The 19,737-nt window shown below is 45.9% G+C and overlaps 1 protein-coding gene across 1 annotated transcript in view; it reads right to left on the reverse strand.

Annotated features, from left to right (window-relative positions):
- ADAM12 (ADAM metallopeptidase domain 12) overlaps positions 1 to 19,737 on the reverse strand; it is a 583,999-nt gene that overhangs the window by 193,327 nt on the left and 370,935 nt on the right. Inside the window, exons 9-10 of the mRNA XM_040437739.1 lie at positions 15,532 to 15,701; positions 6,935 to 7,019 (exon numbers count right to left, since the gene is read on the reverse strand). Of these exons, the coding sequence (XP_040293673.1) occupies positions 6,935 to 7,019; positions 15,532 to 15,701 (255 nt within the window). The remainder of the gene's footprint in view (positions 1 to 6,934; positions 7,020 to 15,531; positions 15,702 to 19,737) is intronic.

Below are 19,737 nucleotides of genomic sequence, written 5' to 3' on the forward strand. Positions count from 1 at the left end.
CAAAAAGTCACCTTGCGGTGTTGGTGGTAATTCACACCTTGCTGATAGCAGCACCAACCTGTTTTCATGCCAAATAGGTAGCAAGCCTTCATCCAGACACAAGGCTCCCAGATCCCAACACAGAGACATGGCTTCTGAGCCCAGCTGCCTATTTAAGGACAGCCAGGTGCTGCCAAAACCCGAACCGGCACTTAAAATCCGGTCCGGTATTGGACCTCACCTGGCTGTAAATCAGCCCAGCAGCACATGCTGGGAGGAAAATACCTGTTTTCCCAAACCAAACCTCTCACTGTGTCACAGTATCTATCTATCTATCTATCTATCTATCTATCTATCTACCCCGTTCAGTGAGGGTAATAGGTTATGTAGTAGAACAGTCCAGGGCACAGCCTTATCTAATGCAATCAAGTACAAGGAAGAAACCAAAAGACTAAAGAGAGATATATTACACTGGGTTCACATCACATTTCCCTGTAGAAATAATCTTCACGTTTGACTTTTTACAAGACTTGTTTCCTTCAAGAATAAAGTTTAACAAAATCACTGTTTTTTACCCTCTAGTGTCCCTGTCATTATTCCTGCTAGCGATGCTGCCGGCCCCGGGAACAGGCATTTTAATGGTGGCTCTGCAGCTAATATAAGGATCTTGGATCCTAGATGCAGCCATCTCCCTTCCCAACATGCAGCACAGATGTTATGTTTTACTTCTCTCCCATGTACAAGGGATGAAAATGATGGAGGAATCATTGCTTCCCATGAGGTGTAATGAAGAAAGAGCCAGCGCCAATATGGCTGTCAATTGAACCCCTTTTTCTGATGACTGCCCCATACACATGTATGCTTGCCTCAGAAGAGTATGACAACTTCCATGGGAGGACAGGCCCACATACATGTTATATAGTCGGCCAGTCCCATCAGCTGCTTTAGCCAACATTTCTCAAATGTGTATGGCAAGCCTAAGGCTCTGCAGAGCTGACAGAGGGGTGTCCCCGATCGGGACCCTCATTTACTAACTAGGATGGCTATTGAAATAATACATTGTTCAGTAAGAAGAACCAGCTTTTATTTGGGGAATCTGCCATGTTAGAGGGGGTTCCTATAGGTACAGGTGTAACCTCAAGCTCCTGGTCCCTATTACAAAAAAAGGAACTCCACCTACCATGCACCATTTATAATACTGGTGTCTTCATTTGTAACTAAGAAGCCTTTGGATCCCCTCTGGCATCAGGTCTGGGTTACAATTGCTAATTCTGCACCCCTATATCTAAGCCCTTGCCTCTAGGTGCATAAAACTTTAAGGGGTTGTGTCACTTCAGCAAGTGTCATTTATCATATAGAGAAAGTTAATACAAAACAATTACTAATGTATTGTGATTGTCCATATTGCCTCCTTTGCTGGGTTACTTAATTTACTTAATTTTTTTCCATCACATTATACACTGCTCGTTTCCATGGTTACGACCACCCTGCTAACCATCAGAGGTGGTCATGCTTGCACACTATAGGAAAAAGTGCCGGCCTCTCTGGTGGCCGAGACAGTTAGAGCTCACAAAGGCTTGTGCTTTTTTCTATAGCGTGCAAGTGTGAGCTAAAAAAAAAAAACTTTTTTTTTCAATTGGTCTTTATTAAAAATTTTGAACTACTTTCTCTGTACAGCCTTGAGATTCTCTAGTAACCTGCTGTTTTTTTTCACTCTGTTCCATCAGGCAGCTCAGCTAATGGCTCCATATCTCTGCTCTCTGACCTTATAAACAGTCATTATAGCTCATTTCTTATCTTATTGATAATAATGTGGCTTATATAAGTGTTTATGACCTCTTAGTAATTTAGAGATAAGGTTTATTAGATGATGGGCACAAAGTGAAAGTATGGTTCACACAGCTAGACAAACAGTTAACGCGTTTGACAGAACGGCTGAATATTTTTAATAAAGACCAATTGAAAAAACATTTTTTAGCTCCAAATGAGTAAAATGCATTCATAAAAAATTGTCCCCAAAGGTGTACATAGCCTTTAACCTCTTGGGGACACATGGCATACAGGTACGCCCTGATGTCCCGGTACTTAAGGACACAGGGCATAAAGGTACGTCCTGTGTATTTCCGATCACCGCCGCGCGGCGGGCGGTGATCGGAACAGAGTGCCTGCTGAAACTCTGTGACAATGCCGTATCGGTGATCGCTGCAAATCGAAGGTCAATTTAGACCTGCGGTTTGCAGCCCTTTTGGAAGTTTATGATCCACGCGGTCCGTGATCGCGGGGATCAGAAACTTCAAAATTACACATCCGCCCCCTCTCTCATTTTCAGGATGGGGCCGAGCGGTTACCAGAGTATCAGCACATTGCTGACACTCTGCTTGAAACGGCTGACATCTGTTCTGGTGTCAGCCGTTTAACCCCTTCCATGCCGTGGTCCGTAGGGACTGCTGTATGGAAGGGGTTAACAGGGAGGGAGCTCCCTCCCTCTCCCATCGGGGGCTGCTGTGCCATTTCAGCCCCGATTCTTAAAGGGATCACAGAGGCAGGGGGCCCCCTCCCTCTTCATCATCGGCTGCTCCGTTGTGGCAGCGGGTGATGGTTACCATGGCAACCGGACGCCTTCACAGGCTTCCGGCTTGCCATGGTAAGGCTAAGTCTGATCAGACTTCTGCTAAAGGCAGAAGTCTGATCAGACTAAGTGTAAAGTGAAAATACAGTACAGTACACCATATAGTGTACTGCATTGTATTATACAGACATCAGACCCACTGGATCTTCAAGAACCAAGTGGGTCTGGGTCAAAAAAAAAAAAAAAAGTGAAAAAAAAAGTAAAAATTAAAAAACACATTTATCACTGATAAAAATTTTTTAAAAAAATGCACCACACGTTTGATATCACCGCGTCCCTAATGACCTGATCTATGAAACGGTCATGTTCCTTTCCCCGCACGGTGACTGCCATAAAAAATAAAAAATAAAAACTATGATGAAATTGAAATTTTGCCCACCTTACTTCCCAAAAAAGTAAATAAAAGTGATCAAAAAAGTTGTATGTACGCCAAAATGGTACCAATCAAATCAGAACCTCATCCCGCAAAAAATTAGCCCCTACATGAGACAATCGCTCATGTAGGGGCTAATAAAGTAAAAAAAATATGGCTCTCAAACTATGGAGACACTAAAACATGATTTTTTTTCTTCCTAAAATGCTGTTATTGTGTTAAAGTAAAATAAAAAACTATACATATTAGGTATCACCGCGTCCGTAAGAACCTGCTCTATAAAAATATCACATGACCTAACCCCTCAGGTAAATACCGTAATTTTTTTTAAATAAAAACAGTGTCAAAAAAGCCATTTTTGTCACCTCACATCACAAAAAGTGTAATAGCAAGCGATCAAAAAAAGTTATATGCCTCCCAAAATAGTACCAATCAAACCGCCATCTCATCCCCACAAAAAATTAGCCCCTACATAGGACAATCGCCCCAAAAAATAAAAAAATATGTCTCTCAGACTATGGAGACATTAAAACATGATTTTTTTTCTTTTTTTAAATATTATTGTGTAAAACTTAAATAAAAAAAAAGTATACATATTAGGTATCGCTGTGTCCGTAAAAACCTGCTCTATAAAAATAACACATGACATAACCCCTCAGGTGAACACAGCAAAAAAAATATATATATAAATACGGTGTCAAAACCCATTTTTGTCACCTTACATCACAAAAAGTGTAATAGCAAGCGACCAAAATGTCATATGCACCCCAAGATAGTGCCAATCAAACCAACATCTCATACCGCAAAAAATGAGCCCCTACATAAGACAGTCGCCCAAAAAATAAAAAATAAAATATGGCTTTCAGAATGTGGAGACACTAAAAAATTATTTTTTGCAAAAATGCTTTATTATGTAAAACTGAAACAAAACCCCCTGCTCTATAGAAATAGCACATGATTTAACCTGTCAGATTAACGATGTAAATAACAAAAAATAAAAATGGTCCCAAAACAGCTATTTTATTTTTTCAAATTTTCCATTTTAATCCATTTTTCCAGTAACAAAGCAAGGGTTAACAGCCAAACGAAACTCTATATTTATTGCCCTGATTCTGTAGTTTACAGAAACACCCCATATGTGGTCGTATATGCTGTATGGCCAAACGGCAGGGCACAGAAGGAAGGGAACGCCATATGGTTTTTGGAAGGCAGATTTTGCTGGACTGTTTTTTTGAGACCATGTCCCATTTGAAGCCCCCCTGATGTACCCCTAGAGTAGAAACTCCAAAAAAGTGACTTCATCTAAGAAACTACACCCCTCAAGGTATTCAAAACTGATTTTACAAACTTTGTTAACCCTTTAGATGTTCCACAAGAGTTATTGGCAAATGGAGATGACATTTCAGAATTTAATTTTTGTTACCTTGCCTCAAAAAAAGTGTAATATAGAGCAACCAAAAATTATATTTACCCTAAAATAGTAACAACAAAACTGCCACCTTATCCCGTAGTTTCCAAAATGGGGTCACTTTTTTGGAGTTTCTACTGTAGAAGTGCATCAGGGGCGCTTCAAATGGGAAATGGTGTAAATAAACCAGTCCAGCAGAATCTGCCTTCCAAAAACCATATGGCGTTCCTTTCCTTCTGTGCCCTGCCGTGTGCCCGTACAGCAGTTTACGACCATATATAGGGTGTTTCTGAAAACAAAAGAGTCAGGACAATAAATATTGAGTTTTGTTTGGCTGTTAACCCTTGCTTTGTTACTGGATAAAATTGATTCTAATGGAAAATTTGCCAAAAAATTTAAATTCTGAAATTTTATCTCCATTTGCCATTAACTCTTGTGGAACACCTAAAGGGTTAACAAAGTTTCTAAAATCAGTTTTAAACACCTTGAGGGGTGTAGTTTCTATAATGGGGTCATTGTTGGGTGGTTTCGATAATGTAAGCCCCACAAAGTGACTTCAGACCTGAACTGGTCCTTAAAAAATGGGTTTTGGAAAATTTCAGAAAAATTTCAAGATTTGCTTCTAAACTTCTACGCCTTGTAACGTCCCAAAAAAATAAAATGGCATTCCCAAAATGATCTGAACATGAAGTAGACATATGGGTAATGTAAATTAATAACTATTTTTGGAGGTATTACTATGTATTATAGAAGTAGAGAAATTGAAACTTGGAAATTAGCAAATGTTTAAAAATTAAGTACAATATGTGACGAAAAAACTATCTCAGAATGGCCTGGATAAGTAAAAGCGTTTTAAAGTTATACACACAAAGTGACACTGGTCAGATTTGCAAAAAATGGCCTGGTCCTTAAGGTGAAAATAAGCCCGGTTCTTAAGGGGTTAAAGAGGACCTTTCATGGGTCCGAACATTGTAAGATAACTATCTGGACATGTAGAGCGGCGCCTAGGGATCTCACTGCACTTACTATTTTCCCTAGGTGCCGCTCCGTTCGCCCGCGGTGGCCCCGTTACCTTCTCCTGTGCTGTATGGTAATTGCTACTATCAGTAAACCAGGGAGGAGTCTGCCCTGTTTCTCCCTGGGCGTTCCTTCTCCCTGGCTGTAGCGCTGTCCAAGCGCAGCGCAGAGCATCACAGCCTGGGAGTTTTTTTTTTATCCCTGGTAACGTGGCACTAGTGGTGTTGAATGCCGGCTAGATTGACCGGCTGCAAGCGCCCGACCCGATCATGTGATCTGGATGCAAGCACATGACCCAGAGACTCCAGGGAGGAGCATGGGAACTGTGGCTTCTGCGATTGCGCAAATAATGCAGCGGACGTCTGACAAGTCGGACCTGAAGGGAAACTGGAGAGTAAACATGTGATCGTAGCTGTGATCACATGATTAGATAGGGCGGAGATATGGCGGGACTCGTCATTTGTGAGATATGCGCATTGAGAAACCAGAGACGCCAAGCTGTGACATGATGCATGAGGTGAGGTGTTCATTGGTGGATATTCTCATTGGCACGATTAAGTGCAGGTGCACAATTAGGATAATCACTAGTGGGTGTATTTCTATTGGTAGCCTTTTAAGTTAGGTGCATGTGAATAATAATCACCCATTGTAGTTTGTGTCTTATAAATGTTTGGAGTAAGCACTGCATACTATGCTTGACAAAGACTACTGCGTAGTCGAAACATTGCTGCTTTTATTGGCCTTTTTTGTACATTTGTCATGGACTAACTATTAATAAAGAATTTATGGAGAAAGATGCTGCCGTCACCTACTATCTGAACATCTATCCTTAGGATAGGTCATCAATATCAGATTGACACCCGGCACCCCCGCCGATCAGCTGTTTGAGGAGACGGTGCGTGCAGTGCTGTCTCCTTTCTCTCTTCCTGTCTGCTGCTGTATGTCTATGGGACAGCAGCGAGCAGAAAGACAGAAGGGAGATGGCACGTGTGCACTGTGCGCGCCGTATTCCTGTACAGCTGATCGGCAGGGGGGTGGCGGGTGTCGGACCCTCACCGATCTGTAATTGTTGACCTATCCTAAGGATAGGTCATCAATATTAAAAAGCCCGGACTACATCTTTAACAATCAGTCTGTTTGCAGACAGTCAGTTTCTGTTTTCTATGAATCCAGTCATCCAACTGCTCAAGTGTAGCTCCTATCTCTGATCTCCTGGCCTCATAAACACTCAATATAGCTCCATTTGATAAGAATTAAGCTATAATGAGTGTTTATGAGGTCAGGAGATCGGAGATAATAGATACACATGAGCCATCTGATGACAGGATTCAGAGACAACAGAAACCGAAAGTCTGCAAACAGACTGATTTTTAACCCTGTATCTCAGAAACAGCGGAACATTTTTATTGTTGAAAAAACGTATGTTTAGTCCAAAATGAGGAAAATGCAATCACAAAAATAAGCCCCCGAAGGTGTCCATATCCTTTAAATTAAAAACACGAGATGCAGCCAGACCCTTGATGCTTACCATAACTACTCCACCTGATTTGTCTGCTGTGCACATACTCATGATTGGTGCCATGCCAATGGTGGTACCCTGGAAATGCACCCCGCTGGAGAAGAAGAAGAAGAAGAAGAAAAAAAAAAACAGAATTGAGATAAAGGTAGACGAGACTTTGTTCAATGTAGCTGTCATCACTCAGGTTTCCATTATCACATATGAAGCCTGCTATTTAGTTCTGCCGGTTATGCTGCAGAGAAAACGTTTCATTATTCACACTGAACCTCCTAAAATGGAAAGACATCTCATTTCTACAAACTCCCATTAGCATGGCGCTGTCACCGCATTCATTGAAATATTTGTCAGCGCCGTTATGAAGGCAGTGAAGCAGAGGCCTGGTCACAGCGCATCGCCGGGAGCTGTCACACAACCCTCCCATCTCAATGTTAACGGCTTCTTCCAGGACGTCTCACTGAGGGATGCTGCAGATAAATAAAGTTCCTTATCTCCTCAGGAGGCGGCTTGTAGTTCATGGAGGTGGCCGGTAGAGATGAGCGAATCGAAGCTGACGAAGTGGAATTTGTTTAGAATTTCAGGAAAAATTTGATCCACAACGAATGCGAATTTTCTCGCACTCCGTGGTAACGAATCGCAATTTTCCCAAAATGGCGGCTATACGTGTGAGGACTGAGGACATGGGGCAAGGAACTCTGGGAAGGCGGGATTACCCAGTCAGCAGCCAGCCAGCCCTGTGATGTCACAGCCCTATAAATACGGTAGCCATTTTAGATTCTGCCATTTTACAACATTCAGAGTGCAGGAACAGACAGGTGAAGGTGCTTGGGACAACAAGTGGAAAAATGATTGTGGGGGGGAAAAAAAGACTGAAAAAAAGATTTATAAGTGCAAATCAGGTACTCGGCGGTGTGGAAGTTTTTGGGAAGAAGCCACAGGAGGGCAACAAGGCCATATGTAGAATATGTGGGCAGAAGGTGAAGCGTGGGCAGGGTGTCAATGTTGGCACCACGGCCCTGGTCAACATATGCAGCGTCACCATAAAGTGGCCTGGGAGAACCGTGGCTCTGATGTGGTGGTTCAGCCTTCTGCAGCTACCGCTACATCACCCAGTGGCACGCACCCAGTTTTTATCCAGTCAAGGCTCCACCACCTCAGCTGAAGGGAGCTGTCTGTCAATCCCATCTTCTGCTGGTCTTGATGCCCCTGCTCCTACTCCTCGTCAGTCATTCTGTCCGCAATCAATCACCGAAGTGATTGCCAAGAGACAGCAGTATACGTGTAAGCATCCAACGGCGCAGAAGCTGAATGTGCTACTGTCCAAGTTGCTGGTGCTGCAGTCCCTCCCTTCCCAAGTGGTGGACTCTGCACCTTTCAAGGAACTGATGGCTTGTGCCGAGCCGAAGTGGAGAGTCCCAAGCCGTCATTTCTTTGCGAAAAAGGCAGTACCAGCCCTGCACACATATGTAGAGCAGAAGGTGGGCCAGTCCTTGAGCCTGTCGGTGTCTGCCAAAATGCACAACAGCGCCGACATGTGGAGCTGTAACTACGGTCAGGGACAATACGTGTCCTTTACGGCCCACTGGGTGAATGTGGTTCCTGCACAGCCACACCAGCAACTTGGCCAGGTCACGCCGCTTCCGCCTCCACGTTGTCACGCCGTTGGTCCTGTGACAATGTCCACCTCTGCCTTCTCATCCTCCACCGTGTCCTCAGCCTCCACTGCAGGGGCAAGTCACAGTGCCCCTCCAGCATACCACATGTGCAGGGCTCGGCGGTGTCACGTTGTTCTGCACCTGGTTTGCCTTGGCAAACCGAGTCACACAGGGGAGGAACTGCTCTGTGTGATGCATCAAGAAATCGAATCCTGGCTTTCTCCGCGACAACTCAAAATCGGAACCATGCTGACCGACAACTTGATGAACATGGTGTCGGCACTGCGTCAAGGAAGGCTGAGCCATGCGCCCTGCATGGCACACGTGTTCAATCTGGTTGTCAAGCGGTTCCTGAAGTCTTCCACCCATCTGCAAGACATCCTAAAAATGGCCAGGAAACTTTGCATGCACTTCAGCCACTCGTACACTGCAAAACACACCCTCCTTGAGCTGCAGCGGCAGAACGGCATCCCCTAACATAGGCTGATATGAGACGTTTCCACCCGTTGGAATTCCACCCTCCATATGTTAGACAGATTATACGAATAGAGAAAGGCCATCAACGATTTCTTGATGATGCAAGCGGACAGGAGTACTCCCCTGTGTAACTTAAATGTCAGCCAGTGGCAGCTCATGCTTGACACCTGCCGTTTGCTCAGGCCCTTTGAGGAGGCCACGTTATTTTTCAGTCGCCAGGACCTCGGGATGAAGGATGTCATTCCACTGCTTCATGTCCTTGAACAGATGCTGGTAAATCTGGCTGGTCAGGGGACTGGAGACGTGGCGTCTAGATCTCACGGCCACATAAGCCCTGTGGGGGCTGAACTGGAGAAGTAGGAGGAGGAGGACATTGGAATACAAGCAATGTGTAGCCAAATAGGTGGTTTTTCTACTCAGCTGACAGGACTGGAGGAGCAGGAGCAGCCAGAGGAGCTACAGGGTGATGAGGAAGACGAGACAGAGGACCCGGACACACCGTGGCAGTATGCAGTGGAGATGGAGGCAGGGAGTCCCTCGACTCACTTGCTTGCATAGTGACAGCTGAATTGTCACCATTTGGCAGAGGAATGACTTCTGGCTCTACACCTTGTTGGACCCTCGCGGTCCAGAATGGGGGACTTTTTTACACCCACCGTGAGGGAGGACAAACTAAGCTACTACAGAGACATCCTATGTAGTCAGTTGGCCGCTGCCTATCTGCTCCATCGTCCATCCTCTCGCAGGTCTGACCGGGGGGGCCCTCTGCGCTCATGTTCCACTGCCATGGCTGCTGGGTAGGGGTGAGGTGGCAGGAGCAGTACAAGCTCTATTAGCAGCAGCTAGACATAGAGCAGAACCTGAACCAGCGGGTGGTGGCATACTTGGACAGCACCCTGCCACCCCACAAGGAAGATCCGCTGGACTGCTGGGTAGCCAAACTGGATTTGTGGCCGCAACTAGCAGAGTTTGCCCAGGAAAAGCTGTCCTGCCCGGCCATACCCGGCCATCCTTGGGGGCCATACTTACCCCAAGGAGAACTCGCCAGTCCACCGAAAATGTGGAGAGACTGACCTTTGTCAAGATGAATCAGGCGTGGATCAGCCAGGATTTCCAACCGCCAATTCCTGATATATCAGACTAGATAATCCATGGTGCCACACCAACACTTTGATACAAGAGACCGGTTTCTTCTGACTACCTGCTTTAGGCGGGTTGATCCACACATCTGATGCCAAGTGCTTCTTATTTCCCCCACCTTCGTTAGCGGATACTGGTATTGCCACCACCCCACTCTGTTACCTGGTCACTTTGTGGTCTCCTGATGCAGCTGCTGCTGCCAACTCCAAACTATGTCACCTTGCCACTCTGTGGTCTCCGGATGCTGCTGCCATATCCTCACTATGTCACTTTGCCACTCTGTGGCCTCCTGATGCTGCCGCCACCTCCAAACTATTTCACCTTGCCACTCTGTGGTCTCCTCATGCTGCTGCCATCTCCACACTATGTCACCTTGCCACTCTGTGGTCTCTGGAGGCTTCCACCATATCCACACTATGTCACCTTGCCACTCTGTCACCTCCTGATGCTGCCGCCACCTCCAAACTATGTCACCTTGCCACTCTGTGGTCTCCTCATGCTGCTACCATCTCCACACTATGTCACCTTGCCACTCTGTGGTCTCCTCATGCTGCCATCTCCACACTATGTCACCTTGCCACTCTGTGGTCTTCTCATGCTTCTGCCATCTCCACACTATGTCACATTGCCACTCTGTGGTCTCCTCATGCTGCTGCCATCTCCACACTATGTCACTTTGCCACTCTGTAGTCTCCGGATGCTGCCGCCATATCCACACTATGTCACCTTGCCACTCTGTCGCCTCCGGATGCTGCCGCTACGTTCAAACTATGTCACCCTGCCACTCTGTGTTCTCCTCATGCTGCTGCCATCTCAACACTATGTCACCTAGCCACTCTGTGGCCTCCTCATACTGCTGCCAACTCCAGACTCTGTAATTGAGCCACTCGGTGGCCTGCTCATACTTCTGCCAACTCCAGGCTCTGTCGTTGTGCCATTCTGTGGCCTACTCATGCTGCTGCCACCTCCAGACTCGGTCATTGTGCCACTCTGTTGCCAACTCATGCTGCTGCCACCTCCAGACTCGGTCATTGTGCCACTCTGTGGCCTCCTCATACTGCTGCCAACTCCAGACCCTGTCATTGGGCCACTCTGTGGTCTCTTCATGCTGCTTCCACCTCACCACTATGTCATAAGTCCACTCTGTGGAGTTTTCATGCTGTTCCTACCCTCCCCACTTCATGACTGGGCCACTAGTTTGCCTTTCGGCCTGGCTGACATGATTGACATGATTTATTTGACCTTTCTTCTGATCTGTCAGAAGGAAGGAAAAATGAGACGCATAATGAATACTGTCTGTGTAGCAGCTGTAAGGCCTGTATGGTCCCATCAGAATTGGCTTATGATTTGGTAGCCAAAAGCAGGAGTGGGTACAAAACACAGAAGACATGCAAATACTCCATTCACGTGTCATCTCTGTTTTACATCCACTCCTGTTTGTTTTTGGCATTAGCAATACTGATGGATTAATGAGCACATGCTGACTGAGTGAAGGCGGATACTCCACAGACAGGATCCGTTTTCTGTGGGTTATTGTTCTGACGGATCAGAGGAAGGGCAAAATAATCAGTGACGTCAACACAAACTTACTGCTGACACCCTCTCCACTCTGTCGGGGGGCTCTACTTGTATACGCGTTTAATAGAACAGGTTCTGTAGACATCTATGTGGAATCAGCTGCTGATGGTGTAAAAGGAGTGCGCTTCTTCTTGATGCTAACATCGACCTGTAAGGCTGAGTTCACACTTGAGTTATTTGGTCAGTTTTGGCCCCGTAACTGCCCAAATAAGTGATTGTGCAGTGATTCTAAGAGCGACGCCTGTCATCTGCCTGTCATACTGACTCACAGTATTATTTCACTACCAAAGCAGACTCCCTATGCCTGTTACTACAAGACACAGTGTTACAGCCACTTTTTTTATGTAATTTGGCGCAAATATATTCGGATCGAACTAATTTTTTCCCCGAGAAATTTGGCGAACTGGCGAATCGAATTTTTGAAAAATTCGCTCATCTCTAGTGGCCGGCCTCTTATTATCGCCCTGCCTTCAACCCTAATTATTAAGGGGATCACAGTGTTATGTCATTTGTATCTGCAGTTTTTGTAGCCTTATCTCTATTACTGTATATTGATTTGGGAGTTTATGTTTTGTCTCTGCCTTATTCAGTTGTCTTTTGTGTCTAGACCTGGATGCATCAGGTAAGGTCCTGCAGAATATATCCACCTCCTTCCTCACTTCCTGTAAATTGTCTGCAATGCATATGGTAAGGTACTGAGTGTCCCCTTTCCTTTGTCTTTGCATGTGTACGTGCTGCTTTCTATTTAGCTACCTGCCACCTCTGCCTCCCCTGTCCTGTCTATACCCTACCTATCTCCTGTGCACTGTCTATGCCCCTTCTCCCTCCTGAGTCCTGTCTATGCCCTCTCTCTCTCCTGAGTCTTGTCTATGCCCCCCCCCCTCTCTCTCCTGTGTGCTGTCTATGCCCCCTCTCCCTCCTGTGTATGGCCCCTCTCCCTCCTGTGTCCTGTCTATGCCCCCTCTCCCTCCTGAGTCTTGTCTATGCCCCCTCTCCCTCCTGAGTCCTGTCTATGCCCCCTCTCCTTCCTGAGTCTTGTCTATGCCCCCTCTCTCTCTCCTGTGTGCTGTCTATGCCTTTTCTCCCTCCTGTGTCCTGTGTATGGCCCCTCTCCCTCCTGAGTCTTGTCTATGCCCCCTCTCCCTCCTGTGTCCTGTCTATGCCCCCTCTCCCTCCTGAGTCTTGTCTATGCCCCCTCTCCCTCCTGAGTCTTGTCTATGCCCCCTCTCCCTCCTGAGTCTTGTCTATGCCCCCTCTCCCTCCTGAGTCTTGTCTATGCCCCCTCTCTCTCTCCTGTGTGCTGTCTATGCCTTTTCTCCCTCCTGTGTCCTGTGTATGGCCCCTCTCCCTCCTGTGTCCTGGCTATGCCCCCTCTCCCTCCTGAGTCTTGTCTATGCCCTCTCTCCCTCCTGAGTCTTGTCTATGCCCCCTCTCCCTCCTGAGTCCTGTCTATGCCCCCTCTCCCTCCTGAGTCTTGTCTATGCCCCCTCTCTCTCTCCTGTGTGCTGTCTATGCCTTTTCTCCCTCCTGTGTCCTGTGTATGGCCCCTCTCCCTCCTGTGTCCTGTCTATGCCCCCTCTCCCTCCTGAGTCTTGTCTATGCCCCCTCTCCCTCCTGAGTCTTGTCTATGCCCCCTCTCCTTCCTGAGTCCTGTCTATGCCCCCTCTCCCTCCTGAGTCTTGTCTATGCCCCCTCTCTCTCTCCTGTGTGCTGTCTATGCCTTTTCTCCCTCCTGTGTCCTGTGTATGGCCCCTCTCCCTCCTGAGTCTTGTCTATGCCCCCTCTCCCTCCTGAGTCCTGTCTATGCCCCCTCTCCCTCCTGAGTCTTGTCTATGCCCCCTCTCCCTCCTGAGTCCTGTCTATGCCGCCTCTCTCTTTCCTGAGTCCTGTCTATGCCCCCTCTCCCTCCTGAGTCCTGTCTATGCCCCCTCTCCCTCCTGAGTCTTGTCTATGCCCCCTCTCCCTCCTGAGTCCTGTCTATGCCCTCTCTCTCTCCTGAGTCTTGTCTATGCCCCCCCCCCCTCTCTCTCCTGTGTGCTGTCTATGCCTTCTCTCCCTCCTGTGTCCAGTGTATGTCCCCTCTCCCTCCTGTGTCCTCTCCTTGTCTTTGCCCCACTTTCCCTCCTGTGTATTGTCTGTGTTCCTTCTCCCTTCTGTGTCTTGTTCACGCATCTCATTCCCTCCAAGGCTCGATCTATATCCTCACGTCCCCTCTCTTCATCTCTGCATCTTCATCCCCACGGGGTCCCAATCATGCCCCTCTCATTCCTGTGCCCTATCTGTGCCCTTCTCCATCCTGCTTTCTTTGTATGGCTCCCTTTACTTCCTAAATCCTTTCTATTCCCCTCTCTCCCTCCTACATCTTAAATATGGTTTCTTCTCCTTACCACTTTTCCTTCTTTGCTTGTTCTTCATTCTCCTCTTCCTCCTTGATCTATGAGCTTTACTTCCCCAATATACAATTTATATAAGTCACATCCACTATATTTTCTATGATTTTTTTTTAGCTCCTTGTGGAATTGAATTTTTAAAATTAACAATACACGTGAGCCAGTTTTTGAAAACTATTATAACAGATGGTGTTAAAGAAAAGTAAAATGTTGTATCATTTTTGGTATTTTTGTAATGCTGTTGTTATTTTGCTTTGGTGCAATTGATAATACTGCAACAACAAATCTGAACAATACTGACACTATGTACAGATAATCTGTCAATATGGTCCATGTGTGTTAAATACAATGCATTCTGTAGCTAAAGAGTCCACAGAGTTCTCCATTAGTGATAGGAGGCAGATCAGTAGACTTCTCTTATTGCAGGGCATTAATCATACAAATGAATATTATAACTACACAATCAATGCAAATGGGAAATAAGTAAAAACGCTGTTGTGACATCCGTAAATATAAAGTATGGATTGCAGGGGAAGCATTGATCCGCTAATTCTGCTACTTTCTGATTGTGCAATGATTTGTATGGTTATTGGTGTCTCTCCACACTGTATAATAGATTGTGTGTACAGACACCAATAACTGTACAAATCATACTGTCCACTAATTACATATAAGTGCCATTAGAATCCATCTGCAAACATAACATTAGAGCCTTAATGAGGTGGCTTATCTCAGACATTAAAGGGGTATTCTCATCTCAGACATTGGGGGTATATTACTAGGATATGCTCCCAATGTCTGATAGGTTCGGGTCCCAGAGAACAGAGCCTGCAAAGGCTCCATGCCTTGTCTATGCCCCTCTTCCTCCTGTCTATGCCCGCTCTCTCCTGCCAATGCCCCCTCTCCCTCCTCTGTTATGTCTATGCCCCCTCTCCATTTTGAGTCCTGTATATGCCTAGGGGTAGATCCCAGAGTTATATTTCAATTTTATGCCACCAAATTCTGGTACCAAGGTGGTTGGTGGACATCACAGTCAATATCCCTGGGGGTCTAGAGTGGTTAATGGGTTACTACATTTTTATTCCTGGAAGTCTATGGGGGAATTATGCGGTTAATGGCAATACCCTTGGTGACCAAGGGTTTCCTGGTGGTCTAGTGCAGTCCAAGGGTATTAGATCAGTATTCCTGGTGGTCTAGGGCAGTCAAAGGGGTTTATATTACTCATCCTGTGACGTCTAGAGAAGGGCTATGTAGGAATGAATTCATATATGTTGGCCAGTTGGTTACACAACCCTCCGGGCTCAAGTATTTTGCCTGCTACATTTTCCAAGCCCAGCAATAAGTCGGAGAAGTGAGAGGAGCAGCGGACCTTACTAGCTGTGCATTGTCATGGGGCTTCTGAGGTAGTAATGTCAGTTTTCTCCAGTCCAGGAACTCATGAAGGCTGGTAAAAGGATCTTGGGTTATGGCGCATTTATCTTCATCACTCCAGATTTCAACACCAACCAGAGCTACCCGGATATTTAGTTGCCTGAAAAACTATATGATCAATAATAAAAAATATATCATTATTGCACATCATGTAATAAAAATAGAAGGTTCTTATTTCTAGTATTAGAGCCATGATACATGAATAATAATAATATAATAATACATTGTTTTACACAAGTGGCAGGAACAGAGCGGCAGGGGAACAATCTACAAAGGAATGTGTATTCGCTGTGATACTGCAGCAAAGCTACGTATTTACACGTCAGCAGGAAAATCATTGGCTCTGTCTGACCCATTTCCGTCTGAGATCCATTTTTTAGACGGAAAAAAAAGTCCTTAATGCAGGACTTTTTTTTCCCATTTAAAAAACTGATCTCAGACGGAAATGGCTCAAACGGATGCCAAATGTGCAACAGTATCCGAAATTTTAACGGGATCCTGTTTTTTCCCCCCTTGTTCTTCTGATGGATCAGAATACCGGAAAATTAAATGGAGATGTGAATTCTCCCTTAGGGCTCATGCACGCGATCGTGTGTGCACCGTGCCGTGCTGTGGACCGCAAATAGCGGGCTCCTGCCTGTTCCTGCTTCGCTAAGCTAAAAGCTGACATACAGTTCTCTTAGCTTAGTGAAGCAGGCACAGGCACAGGCAGAGTACCCATGTGCTATGCCAGCAGTTAGTAAACCTCAGGGGCACAGGCAGGAGCAGCAATGTGCGCTCCTGCCCGTACTCCCTGCTCTGCTGCCCCATTCATAAACTTCACAGTCCGTTCTCCGTACACCGCTGAGAAGTCAGCAGTGTACAGAAAAGTGAATTTAAAGCACGCAGGAAATATGCGCTTTAGGGGGGATATCTCTAGTAAAAATACAAAATTCATTAATAAAATACATTAGAAAAATTATTATTAGGGCATTAGGGACAGTTTAAAAAAAATTCATTAAAAGTTTAGTTACTAAAATGTAACCTAATGACCCATTTTCCCAATGTAGACTCATAAAAAAGAGCCCATCGCCAGTTCTAACAATAATTGCATTCCCCATTACAAATACAATCCTGGAACAGCTTTTCTTAGAATTTTGTTTTGTACTGCTCCTCTGTTAGGCCTCATGCACACTGTTGCCCTGCCTTGGCCGTATTGCGGCGCAAACAGCGGGTTCGCAATATGCAGGCACCGGCCGTGTGTTTGACGCATCTCGGATGCGGACCCATTCACTTGAGCTGCGGTCCGGAACCGAGGCACGGAACCCCACGGAAGCACTACTGAGTTCTGTAACACCCCAGAGTGGTGTTACCACTCCTGCACCCTGTTACTGTCTTTATTGGTCTAACCTCATGTCATCTTATGCATTTATTTCCAGCTCCTCCACAATGTGCATTCCTATTAATGTTGTTATGTAACTGTTCATGTAATATGCCTGGTTCACCAGCAGGTAGCAGCAAACATGGCAGAGCTGTATGTAGATAAAATGGAACTTACCATTAAATTCTAAAGGCCCTCTGGAGAGATGTGGGCTTGTCCTATTTCTTTCAGGAAGGGTGGGACCAGTTAGTTCCAGTTTAGCTTAACCCCAGCTAGGGGGAAGGTGTTCAGGGAAATGCTTAAGCTCTGCTGATCAGGGAGGCTGAAGCATAGAAGCCTCAGGAGCCAGGAGATTAGTTCCTCGGCTGAAGTTAAGTCCAACTAAAGAGAAGAAGTGCAGCATACAGAAGAAGGTGATTTATACAACCAGCCTGTCAGTACAGCAGAGTCAGAGAGTAACAGAGATATAGCAGAGTTGAGTTTGCCTGCCAGTTTCATGCTAAAGCCTGCTGGAACCAAGATAAAGCCTGAAACCATTTTGAAGAAATGTGTATTCAAGTAAAGCTGCCATTGAACTTCATCTCAAGGTCTGGACTCAAGTTATTCTTTTATCCCTCAATTATTCCCCCTTTTTATTGCTTCGGAGCTAAAGCCTGGGGTCCAGCGGTATCCAGGTAGAAGCACTGTGACACACACAAAGAAACATTTTAGGCCGTACTATACCACTCGTCATTCCTACACCTGGGACACGTTATATAGAGGGCCCTGGGTGGAGGCACCCATTGTAGTTCTATCTTCTATCTTTTTGCGGGTCTCGATCCGTCCCGGCCGCCACACGGACGTTGCCCGTGCATTGGGGACCAGAAATTGCAGTCCCCAAAGCATGGAACGGCCGAACAACGGCCGTGTGCATGAGGCTTTAATTCTCCTGGTTTTACTATTCCCTTCATGTGTCCCTACATCCTGACATTATCAGCACAAATTAGACCGTATTGGACTGCGTACGGACATGCCTTGTCGACAATGGTAATGATAGCTGTGTAGTTATTTATACATTTCCAGCAGGAATAACAGAGGAACAGAACAGAGCAGACCTCTAATAAAAGATTATCCAGAATTATTACTTTATGGCGAATACAATCATTTACTAAAACAGACACGAATTCTATAAAAAAACACACAGGCAGTTGGGGTAGTTTTTGCTAAAAATTGATGTCTATGAGTAGAAAGGATCCGCAGAAAACACCACAAGAACACACAGTGTATTGGTCATAAAATGTATCAAAATGATCTAACAAAAGAACTGTGCTTGTTGCCCATAGCAACCACAGCTTACGGTCATGTCATTTCTTAAAGGGGATTTCCACATTCCACAATCTTGTTAGAAGGAAAATTTGGAAAATTTTTGCATTTTCTGCAGCGCCTCCACAGGAGAGCTAAAGCATTACGCTATGCTCATTCACACCAATGGCTTAATGTTGGATAGGACTTAGGCTACTTTCACACCTGCGTTTAGGTCGGATCCGTCTGGTATGTGCCCAGACGGATCCGCACCTATAATGCAAACGCTTAGATCCGTTCAGAACGGATCCGTTTGCATTACCATGAACAAAAAAAAAAAAAAAAATTTTTTTTTTTTTTTGTTCATGATAATGCAAACGGATCCGTTTTGACTTTACATTGAAAGTCAATAGGAGACGGATCTGTTTGAAAATTGAGCCATACTGTGTCAACTTCAAACGGATCCGTCCCCATTGACTTTACATTGTAAGTCTGGACGGATCCGTTTGCCTCCGCACGGCCAGGCGGACACCCGAACGCTGCAATCTGCGTTCAGGTGTCCGCCTGCTGAGCGGAGCGGAGGACAAACGGAGCCAAACTGATGCATTCTGAGCGGATCCGCATCCACTCAGAATGCATTAGGGCAGTACGGATCCGTTTGGGGCCGCTTGTGAGCCCCTTCAAACGGAACTCACAAGCGGAGCCCCGAACGCTAGTGTGAAAGTAGCCTTAGTGGTCATTCTCTGCTCTACCCAACAGATTAGGATCCTTAGGGCGCTGGCACACAGTGCAGGTCTGACATACATTCAGGATGCATTTTTTATTGTAGCTAGCTGAAATTAATTAAATCATTTCCACTATGCAGAACACCAGGGGTTAATGAGGCTGCTAAACTGGCTAAATTGAAAACTGCATCCTGAATGCATGTCAGAACTGCTCTGTGTCCCAGCACCCTAACAGGGGTCCTAACAGGGTGTATGAAAATGGGTTTTCTAAACCTGACAACCCCTACAACCACTCTGCACATATGAAATCTGCACAATGATTGGCTCCATGGGCAACAGATCCAGTCTTTGTGTTAATCAGACAAATTAAGCATCTCAAATCCTGTCTTACATCATCAATTAAAGGGCTTTTCCAAGAGTTTATTCACTGATGACCTATGCTCAGGATAAGTCATCAGTATCTGATCTGTGGGGATCTGACACTCAGGACCCCGACCGATCAGCTGTTTGAGAAGGCACCAGCGTTTGCAGTAGCGCAGCGGCCTTCTCACAGCTTAGCCTAGGCCATGTGACGTCACGTTCATCGTTCACGTGGCCTAGGTGCAGCTCATTCCCATCAAAGTGAATGGAGCTGAGCTGCAATACCAAGGACAGCCACTGTACAATCTACGGCGCTGTGCTTGGTAAGCTGAGAGAAGGGCGCGCCGCTACTGCGAGCGTCGGTGCCTTCTCAAACAGCTGATCGGCAGGAGTCCTGGTGTCGGACCTCCACCAATCA

Source organism: Bufo bufo, chromosome 6, assembly GCF_905171765.1.
Source record: "Bufo bufo chromosome 6, aBufBuf1.1, whole genome shotgun sequence".
NCBI lineage: Eukaryota > Metazoa > Chordata > Amphibia > Anura > Bufonidae > Bufo > Bufo bufo.